Raw genomic sequence first — 11434 nt, forward strand, 5'->3', positions numbered from 1 at the left:
TTTTTTCAAAGTTTATATCTTATGTTCTCATGACAAACTTGATTTTAATAAAACTTCCACATTTTTCTTGTGATGGTATGAGCTATATATATTGTTCCTGAGTGTTAGAACAAACACTTCCAGCTACATAAGCAGTATTGTATATGTCTAGGGGCCCTCAACACATACACAGTATTACTTTTTTTGTTTCTATGGCAACCATCTACAAATACTGTTTAGAGTGCAACTGTAAACATTAAATAATGTAAACCAGTGAGTAGACAAAGCTACATGTACAATAAAAACATTAAAAAGATGAATTCAAAAAAGCTTATTTTTAGTTGCATAATTATTTTGCTGCCATATTTATACTTGTTAATGAAAAAAAAATAAAATATACATTGTATGAAAAAAAATTACAGAACTTGCCCTTTGTCAGGTGGATACATGCAATTTGTAATAAAGAAAAATAGTTTTGTTTCTATACAAGTCAAAAGAAAATTGCATTTAGTGACAGAGGTTTCCTTATTATTGTCCTTTCTTTACAATTTCCACATTTCTCCACCAATGAATCATAGGTAGATGCTTCCCATAATCCTTGTAATTATTTTGATCCAAATGGAACTTCTACTTGTACCATGATATTCTATTCCAAGAATCATACTCTGTAAAATTTTTAGGAAGGCTAACATGTTCAAACTGTCTTATTCCATATGGTTATCCAAATAAGAACCATAATGGTACATGTATGGAGAAACTGTCAAACTTTGTGTCACTGGTTGAGGTTGTAACAGTTTTAATAAATTACATGCTGCCACTTTTTCGGAGTTAGCGTCTTTTATTTCTGCTTCACGTGATCTGTCTCTTTTATATTTTGTTCTTCTGTTTTGAAACCACACTTTCACCTGGAATGGATAAGAAAAATGTATATAGCGCAAAAATATTTTATCCAAATGAACAAAAAAGTTAATTGTCATATTGTTAATAAAATCAAAAACAATTTGTTTAATGATTCCATAGTATCCATTGTTTTAAAAATAGTTATCGAAAGGTGACTTGTTCGATACTACACTTCCTCTTTCGTCATACGAGAAATTCCGAAATCTGCAAGTTTCTGACCAGTTAAAAAAAATGAAATACACAAGATTTACATTCTTATTCTCTAATGAAATTAGTCAATATCATTTACTGTTTTGTTAAAATAAATATCATTTTACATGTAAAGGGTATGTAATAACCTTTTTCACTTTTTGAACCTTGAAATTATTTTGAACTTGTTTGAAAAAATGAAAAGCTTTTTTTCATCGGATTTGACGTAGTATATAGTATATTATAGTAAAATAAACCCTAGTTAATGTAAAACTGTAATAGGCATATAGAAAGCACATAAATATCAATGTATTCAACTTAGTCCCCTTACACATAAATTTCGTCTTATTAACTGATCTTCATAACGATTATTTCTGACCTGAGTTTCTGAAAGTCCAAGGTCTCGAGCTAACTGACTTCTTTCTTTTCCAACCATGTACTGATTTCGTTGGAATTCTCTCTCTAGATGGTACAGTTGTTCTGGCGAAAACGTTGTTCTTGCTCTCTTAGGCCTATCTAGATCTAAAGCTTTTGGGAATACTAGTTCTTTTAGAGAACCATTTGAATCTGCAATTGTACATTTACAAGAAAAAAGATCGATAATAATACATCATGTTTAAATGTTCTGGTAGGAGACTAGTTGTATTCAATATTATTAATCTTTCCATCGTTATGGTAGTGTCAAATCAATACCTTTTCTGTACAATTTGGAATTTGTTTACATGCATTTATACGACGAAACTTGTGATTTTGTAATACATGTATTTACATTCAGTTTCAATTGTCAGTATATTATTTTACACAAATAGTCTGTTAAATCATCACAATGAGAGAAGTTTTGTTGTTGTTTTGTTTTGTTTTTTTGTTAATTTGTCCACGAACGTTAGAGTTTTGGTTTTTTAGTAGCTTAGTGGTTCGACAATCACTGTTATGTTTATAGATATTTTAAATATTTCATTGATCTCTCCTAAGTTAATAAGCTATGTTGGCTCCACCCTTTTGCTTCAGTTTACACCTCACTTACCGTCTTTAGCTTTTAAATACTGTATATACTTATACTATATCTATATAAATAATTGTATTTGAAAAGTTCATCACCCGCAACACGCATTTGCTTGCTTTTCTATTTCACATGGGATTGTAAAACGAAAGTTGTATATATTTTGTACAGAGACCAATTCAAATATTTATTAACTCAATTTGCGGTAAGGTCTTTTTTATAAGCATTATACATTGTCATTGCATCAATCCGATAAATTGAATTTGATTTTTGCCTCACACTGGGAGATTAATTATTAACATTGATATAGTAATGCTATTTAATGCTATCTAAACGCCAATCTACTCACCCTAAATTAAAGGTTCGTATGACCGTTTCTAAAGTTACCTATTCATTCATCGTATCAATGGTTCACAGCGGAGACAGAGATCTTCTTAATTATGTGAAATAAGATACATATAAAAATGGTTTATTATTTATTAAATATTTAGATTAGTCAAACCTTTGGCATTAAAATGATGGTATTATGATAATTGACAGGTTTTGTTTACGACTGAACAACTAAAGCTATTTTTATTTGAAATTTGATGGCGATGTGAGTAATTATCATCGTTTTTATTTTAATTGGAACAATGTACTCTCCCTTTTTATGCCACCAACTATGGGCGCATATCGCGAATACATCTTATTTTAAACCCAATTTGATTGGTAATGACATTTCTATGGTGTTTCCATGTATACTATAGTGCATTTATTCATTCAAGTTTTTTCAAATTTGTTTTTGAAGGACTATTTTATGTATCAACTATAAATCGGGAAGTATTGTTTTTGAATGCTTGCTCTTGTAATACTTTAAAATAAGAGGGTATTTTCTGGTAACATTTTTACGTGCTATTGAATTTTCATATTTCCGATTGATGTTATTTCATAAAACGATTTGATTTAAAGTACAGCTAAAATTAAACATTTATCTGGCTTTACCAAATATCGTGGATTTTTGTTTGAAACAGCTTAATCTCAAAGAATAAATATTATGCTTCTAGTGGACTGAGTTAATCGATGAAAATAGTTACTCCGCGGTATGTCTCCAAACTTTCTAGTACAAACCACTTGAAGCAGACAAGAATTTGATCCAATTATTATTACAATGAATAAAAGTACTTGAGTGGTACTTATTAAAGTTCTCCGGTTTGTTCCGTCTTGATATTATAATGTATCCTAATTTTAACAAAATGTCAGATCTGTTAAAGTAGAAAATGCGAAGTTGAGATCTTTTAAAATAAATATCCATAAAATGCAGCTCAAATGTACATGAAACTTACCTAATATCAAGTAAACAATATATAACATCAATAAGGTAAAGCAATTTCATATAGGATCTTTTGTATTATCGTCAATGGAAAAATGTATAAAAGTTGTAACACAAAAACACAAGAAGTGAAAACAACCATTCATTCATTTAAAACATAAAGAAATTTTGAGTCATTTTCATCTTTTATAGATGCACTATAAGTGACATTTCGGATTGTATTGCTTATTGGATAAAGTTCTACGTGTTTAGTGTCCGTCCATATGTATTATTCACTGCATTAGGTTTCTAACAAATAAAAACTACCTTTTCTGTTTTTATACATTTACAAACCTTTTTAAATGGCGAATTTATCACTTACTAAACTTGAAATGAATCTTTGATTTTTTCCATGCATTAACTAATAATGGTTGTTTCTTTATTGCTTCAAATATCTTTAAATTAGCTATTATTTCATCTATTTTTGTATTTTGTATTTCAGTTCTAAACTTCATAAAGCTTTTAAAACAACCAAGAAAATATTAAAATTTACACATCAGCTGCTTTAATGCTTTTATCGTGAGTTAACATCAGAACATTGCACTTAAAAACTGTTTAATCCATTAATAGTTTACTAACTGTAAATGTGTGAGAAAGTGCGTCTTATTTTTGTAGAAAAAAATATTTCCGAAAAAGAGAGAAAACACCCGAAAAGTAATGTCTTAAGCTTTGTAAACTTGATCCTAATCGTCTTTTAATTTTAATTTTTAAATCTGATTTGAATTTGTTTTTTTGTTTTTTTTTTCAAAACTACGCTGTTTCCTCAATCTTAATTTTATACCATTCTTGTTGTAAATGAAATGACTTTGAAAGAATTTACTATTTTTATAAAGGATATACGATGGTGAATTTTTGCGATTTACCATATCTGCTCCTTTTTCTATTACATAGAATTTCCTCTATATACAACTTCATTTTTATATAAATGAATCTTATATACCATGTTTTTTATTTATCGTTTTATTTTATATTAAGTTAAACTATACATTTTTTATTACTTTTTCAGCGTTGCGTTTCTTTGAAACTTGTTTCCTTATGCAATATGCATGTTGCCATTTTGATGATAATAGTAAACGAGAGATTGAATTTATCTTACATAAGTTAGATTTAGAGTATCCTTTATTTGTTCGTCATATTTATATCGATCATCCACTCTTTAATATGACTTTCTAGGATAACCCTTCTCAGTTCAAGGCAAATGATGATTCAAGAAAACAGAGAGTTCCATTAACACAGCGAAAGTTTCTATCATTTGACCTACCTTTAACGGTAATAGTTTTACAATAGTCAGGATAATGTGATCTGCAGTGCTCCATTTCCCTCTCAAATGATGATTCTTCTGGGATTCTTTTTCCTTTGTCCATTTTGATATGTTTTTTTTTATATTTAAAAGCATCCAATCTACTGTACTTCAAACTTTAAAAATCATTAGATTTTTTGAAGACTTTGAAGTACACACATGGTTCGCTCTTGAAACTAACAATTGACTGTTTGAAGCCCCAAAAAGTGTGACCGTACGTCTAATTGAATTGTTCTACATGACACTAAAACCTACAACTTCCCTATTTTGGTGGATCTAAACACTTTAAAGAAAATCAATTCGATATTCAAAGATTTGCAATTTTCACCCCAATTAATTGACAATTAAGATTAGAATCAGTTTGACAAGGTTTGTAGGAGGTCTTCTGATTATGTTAAATGTGTCAGTCTCTCGATCCCTCCTTAATAATCTGATACTTTCTATTTTCTTTATGTTTCACACAATAACACATTCCGCCTACTTTTATATGGAGTTATTTAACATTTGCATGATTAAGTGAATAAAGGCTATGGTACTTGACAATCACTCATGTTTGGTTGATTATTTGTTTGAAAAGTAAAACGGTTTTCCTTTCAAAAGGTAAAACTAGAATTCAACTCTTTATAGGCTCATTTTAAGCCCTAAGCACATACTCATTCAATACAATATTTTATTCTTTGTCTTGAGGTTAAGTAAAAAGTATGTTATTATATTTGCATCAATGAATAGCTATAAACCGAGGAAAAAATCGACACAAATGACAACAGTTCTCTAAGGAAACAAACAGAAAAAAAGATAAATAAATAGTGGTATTTTATCTAGCCTGAAACTTTCTATTCATGTAAACTTTATATAAGATTTTGATGAGTGTTTGTGGATTTGTGCATTTTTTCCCACTGTTAGTAATGGTCGCCATTATACGTTTTGATGCTTACCCTTGATATGATCCGGATTTCTTCCCCCCTATAACTTGACTTAGTTTTCTAAATATAGTGCAAATAAGGTCTGGATTATCTCCTTCGTAAAATGGTATTTTTATATACAAACCATGTATGCTATATCTAACAGAGCGATTGTTATTTTCACAATGACGTACATATTGACTACAGACGTGTTATTAAAACACGTTTTTGTAGCAATTTCAGTTATATGTAGCCAGATAATATCCTGTGGATACTGTCAATAACTTGATACTTACACTGACAGTGTATACAACAATAGTATTTTACGGTTTCCGGAGGCAAGCACACTTTCTTCGTATTTTCTAATGTCATTAGTCTTGTACTATTGGTATCGGTATTTGTTTTGCATTTGTTATTGGTCAATGTCAAAGTTTATTTTTAGCATTTTTCATTTATAGTGAATTAAAAAGTTTATGCCCTTTCTTGTGCTCAGTAATTTCGATTACGTATTTTTCTTCTATCAAGTAATTTAATCCTCCACACTCGCGGAAGAAATTTCGTTTATTCCATCGAACTGTAAAGAAACTCCTACCAAACAATATACAGTTGATATCAAAACCTTCGTTCAATGTAAAAACAAAACATACAGATCTTCCATACATGTGAAATAGAAGTACCAATGTGTCAAATAAACGAAAAAGTTAAAAAGAAATAAATAATGTTAACTTACAAAAACAAACTTCAATACATAACACAGAATCGGACAGCACTGCGAACCTTACTAACATTCTGATTAATTAAAATTTTACATCAAAAGTTTACGAGACGCCACCGAAGAAAATATTTTAATTTCATACCATTTTTTGTTTAACCAACGGTACGTATTTTTATGACAAACTGAAAACAGTTAAGCCTTTAATTTTACTGAATATTTAAAAATCAATTTGTATGATTCACAAGAAACGAAATCACATTTTTATTAGACTATGGTTTGGACATCATGAAAACTCTACAATTTAGTTTATGTGAATATTGAATAAGATATCAGGATATCAATTGTATATTTCAATTGTATTTATAATCCTCGATCTTAGTTCAACTGAAATTTTCTTGATTTTTTTTTTCAATTATTTCAGTGATATTTTGTTCTCTCACAGAGGAGTATCAGAACAAAGTTTCTCTAATGTGATATTCGTAGTATAGAACTTTACTTATACATAGTATCAAATAGCACATCATATTTGTCATTCTTCCCGACTAACACATTCGTTTATGATATAGTATCTTTGATATCTGTGCACGTAAATTCTATGATTGTCAAATGTTTCATTTGTTCTGACTTGATATTATATAATATCTTGTTGCGATTTTTTGGAATGTAAAGTACGTAATATAGGTCCTGACAATGACTATATACTCTCATCGCCCACTAGCAAGTTACGTACTTTATACACTTTTCTTTTCATGTAAAATGATCATAAATTTCGTTATGACCCACGATTGCTCGCCAAACATAAATCTACGAATAGCTTGTACTTTTCTCCTTCTTTTTCGACTTTCCTTGACGACAGATTGTAATCTCAGTTCTTGCTGTTGCTCGAATTGTAATAATTGAAGGAATATTCAAGAGTTCACGTGCACCTCTTTATTTTTCTTTATTTTTTAAAAACGTTAGCATCTACAAGCAACCTGCCTTTTATCTTATCATATTTACATGAAGGGTACGATATTTGTATAAAATGTTCAATCTGAGTGAACTTTTTATACTAACTTAACAACAACAACACAAAAGCAGTATAACATGTTTCAATTCAATATTTTAAAAAAAAACCTTTGGTGAGGAAGGAAAATCATTATGATGTAGTTGTGAAATCATAATTTTGTTCACCTGTCAAAATTAGTTTAAACAAAAATTTATTGTGAACATTTATTCAACTTACTAAACACTTCTGTTCCATATGCACCATGAAAATTGATTTGTTCAACGTGTCATAGTTTTACTTTCCTATTCCGTCTACCCGGACTTTTTATGAGCAACTAGATGGCGGTGGGTGTTTCTAGAAAAGCAGTGGACGTTTACTCTACCGGTACACCAGGTCCATGCTCCCAGTTTTTAGTGGATTCCGAGTTGATCATTTACTTTTCTTCCTTTGTATATATTATTTTAGTTACTTTATATTCTTTGTTGTGACTGTCTTTTTTCCATGTATGGTCTTTGTATCTGGATTACAGTCTTATGATTTTCGCTAGAATCTTGGTTCCCTTTATTATTCTTCCATTTACAATGGAACGCAATGTTTCCAATAAAGGCCAGATTTTTAGGCGCATTTTCTATCTAAATAACATCATTGGCGTCCTTACACCCACCGAGCTGATTAATGAATACTTCATTAGCCAAAATATGGTTAATAAATCTATAAATGAGTGTTCACAGGTCGGAGCTGATGAAGTCTAATTAGAGAGACTTAAGTACTGATAGACAACAGATGGAAACTTTTGATTTTGATTAAAGCTGGTATTTTTTTTCTTATGTATTATCATTATTATTACCGTAGTTGTTGTTATTGTTGTTGACTTGTATGGTTTTTTTTGTATTCTTTTGTCACTACTTTTAATGATGACACTTTTAAGGATTGTAGTGCTAAAAGTAAACCGACTGTGTTTGACATTATACACGATACAAGTGAAGGTTTCTCTACGACTGCTGTTTATGACAATTATACCAATTATTTTATTTATTTGAAAGGTATTGTCTGTTATCTACTTTGAAAGATTAATAAATTTAAAATATGATTATAGAACAATCGCAAAATTGAACTCTGTGAAATAGATTGATAGCAGAAACCCTAATTAAAAGAACGGCACAATTATTTGCCGTTTTGCAGTGTATTGATAGTGAATATGTACATCAATGTTAAAACTTCATTCAATTATTAAAGGCTTACAAATTAAAAATTATATGAAATATTATTTTATGACTGTTTGGAAATGTCTACCTTTGACTCAACATTTGTATACTGATAGTGGAAACAAAGAGTGATTTGATTGCTGAATTAAAATTCGGAATTATCTGTGCAGATTGTACGGATTATTTTCCTGGAGTGAATTGAAAAAAAGAATTAAATTGCTAAATAACTACTTTAGACTTAATTATTTGTTTGTAACCTTAAAAGAAACAACACTAATTGCATTATTGTTATATCTTCATATTCAGTTATAAGAATACAAAGTGATATGACAATTGGCATCTGTGAATCTTTCATACCCGCCTTTTACAGCTCCCCGCCGAGAAAAAAGTTTCATCCTCATGTCAGCTGTTATTTAACATTTTTGAATTGTCGCTGTTGGTTGAGACAGAGTGTTACCACTGCACATTGTTGAAACACATATGTCGCCTTATTTCTGTACCACAAGAGATCTAATTAAATTGTTTTCTTCTCCACAATTAATTTTACAAGAGCTCTCCTTCTAACTATATTGTTACTTCTCCCACTAAACAATACTACTTAGTGCTGCTAATCGAATGTACTTTTAATTTTTATTTTAAGTTTACCGTACTAATTATTTTTTTCATTTTTTAACACATACGTACTTAATCTTCTTATTTACGTAACCTTATCAGGGTTGTTATTGAGTTTTATTGTTTATAAAACAAAGCAAAAGAAAACTGCATAATCATGGATTATAACATTACCAGTTTTTCATATTTAAGAATTTGATATTAGAATTTTAATTCGATCTCATCGTCATAAGTGTTTATCTTATGCAAAAGCTAAGGAACAATTCAATGTTTCAAAGCAATAGACTTAAGAGTTCTGAAAGAATTAAGAGAATAAAGTGCTCAGAAATACTTCAAACAATCTTGGCAGCTCATTATAAAAACAATTTCAGTGCGGAAGAAAAATAATGAAAGTTGATTGTTGCATTGTACCAATGCCAACGCTCTAGGCACGAAGCTAATAGACAACTATCTTTTATCTGTAGACATCTGCAAGTATGATCATAAGCATGTTGGTTAATCATCGTATAGCAATCCTCTCAGGAGGATTCATCATACCTGAATTAGCTCCGAGTACCTGGAATTCAAACGTCCTCTCTACTTAAAACTCTGGCATGGAAATATTTTGCTCTACTTTATATTAAAATAAACGAGGCACCGCTCCAACTAGTGCGCTCTAATCAAATTAAAATATGTCACCTTTTAATATTTAGAGCATTATATGTTACTCCTGTCTACGTTGTCTTTCAAGAATGTCTATAATTGTTCAATTCATGGTATTTCGTGATTTTATTGCGACAATGTGCATTAATGGCACTTGAAACCAAGCTCGTTTAGACAAGAGGTCGGTGAAGGAATTGATTTTCACGATACAAAGTATATCATACTATGTCATCTAAATTAAATAATGTGCACATACGAGGAGACAACTTCACTAAAACCGTTTTTTAATACAAAATACAAAAGTACCAATTATATAGTTATTGCAAATTCCAGTATGCTGTATACGTCATAAAATGCACGTTTTTAAATTCAATAAGTGATTGTTTTATTTTATAAGAAAACATCTGCCGTATATGTATATTGCAAACATGTTTTACTATATGTCTCAATTATGATAAATTTTCAGATAAAACCTTTTAAACAGTCTTTTTTATTATGGTCTTTGTTATTATGAGATTGTATTAAATCTCTACTTCACTTATTTGTTTTGTGATTCCTAGTTCCGTTACGAGTTTGTTTGAGCTTTCCTTCTTTTACTTGTTACTGATGTGATATCAGTGGAGTCTGGATTGTGTTATGTGAAACTAACAATAGACCAAAGACTGATATTTAAGAAATGCAAGAATTTTCAAACTGAAATTAGAAACGTTCAAAACACAACGGAAATGCTAAATACCAAATATAAAATTGTTATTTTTCTTTCGTAAATGCCATACAATTTTAGATGTTACACACCATCACACTGAACATGCCCATAGTATTCAAATTACCATGACGAAAATCCATATAAAATTATTCCCTTTCTAGAAATACACAATTAAAACTAATGAATTTTGTGGTGTTTACTATGCAGATAAATCAATGTTACAAGTGAACAAGCTGATCTTTCTTATAAACGAAAAAACTCGTTGTCGAGTCAAACCTACCCACAAGACATACTTTCCTTGTACTCACAAGTGAACAGAGGGCACCCACTGAACAAATCAGAAATTAAAAGAAATGAAACACGGGGAACTGATATGTCGAAAAAATCCATAAACATCATCTTTTTGTCAAAATAATATATCAACAACATCAAGGTAATACAGGAAAGTTCTTAAACATTTTTTACCAATAAAATAATAACTGTGAAAGACCGAACGGTCTCGACAAATTCAAAACTGAACACTTATAAGACGGAAGACAACTGCTCAGCCAACCTAACACAGTAATGTACAAAAGTTTCCAAACAGTTGTACTGTGCAGCCATCATTGGCATGCTTAGTATTGCCAAATACTTCGTTCAAGCAAAAAGTGCAAAACAAACATTTCAGACGCGTTGATATGGACATTTATAGTCTGATAATTATATAATCAACGTCAACCCAGCTTCTGCGTTGTAAACAACTGTCTTGTCTGTACCGAAATCATATCCATCAAAAGAACATACAACTGTGTGGTTTGTCAAGAAACTGCCTGCGAATAACATAGTGCTGATGTAACAAAGATGTACCAGAACTATCATACCATTACATTATATATTTTTTATAAACAAGAGATTGGATTACAGGTTGTCGTTATAAGATGTAGTGAATATTCTACTTATTTAGCGATA

The 11434-nt window shown here is 30.1% G+C and overlaps 1 protein-coding gene across 1 annotated transcript; it reads right to left on the reverse strand.

Moving 5' to 3' along the window:
* Positions 1 to 299: 299 nt before the first annotated feature.
* Positions 300 to 4945, reverse strand: LOC148621628 (ventral anterior homeobox 1-like). Its single transcript, XM_088576201.1, has 3 exons — positions 4678 to 4945; positions 1448 to 1635; positions 300 to 884 (listed from the first exon to the last, which is right to left on the reverse strand). The coding sequence occupies exons 1-3, from the start codon at positions 4778 to 4780 to the stop codon at positions 684 to 686; spliced, it is 492 nt and encodes a 163-aa protein (XP_088432327.1). The 5' UTR covers positions 4781 to 4945; the 3' UTR covers positions 300 to 683.
* Positions 4946 to 11434: the final 6489 nt, after the last annotated feature.

The sequence above is a fragment of the Perna viridis genome, chromosome 3, assembly GCF_037379345.1.
Source record: "Perna viridis isolate PV_CMFRI_1.1 ecotype Kerala chromosome 3, ASM3737934v1, whole genome shotgun sequence".
Taxonomy (NCBI): domain Eukaryota; kingdom Metazoa; phylum Mollusca; class Bivalvia; order Mytilida; family Mytilidae; genus Perna; species Perna viridis.

What these genes read in the sequence shown, in the direction of transcription:
- LOC148621628 (XM_088576201.1), bottom strand. Translation starts at nt 4,780, where the DNA reads ATGGACAAAGGAAAAAGAATCCCAGAAGAATCATCATTTGAGAGGGAA. An exon ending in TAAAACTATTACCGTTAAAG is followed by an intron (nt 1,636 to 4,677) that starts GTAGGTCAAATG and finishes GTACAATTGCAG; the next exon opens with ATTCAAATGGTTCTCTAAAA. An exon ending in TTGGACTTTCAGAAACTCAG is followed by an intron (nt 885 to 1,447) that starts GTCAGAAATAAT and finishes TATCCATTCCAG; the next exon opens with GTGAAAGTGTGGTTTCAAAA.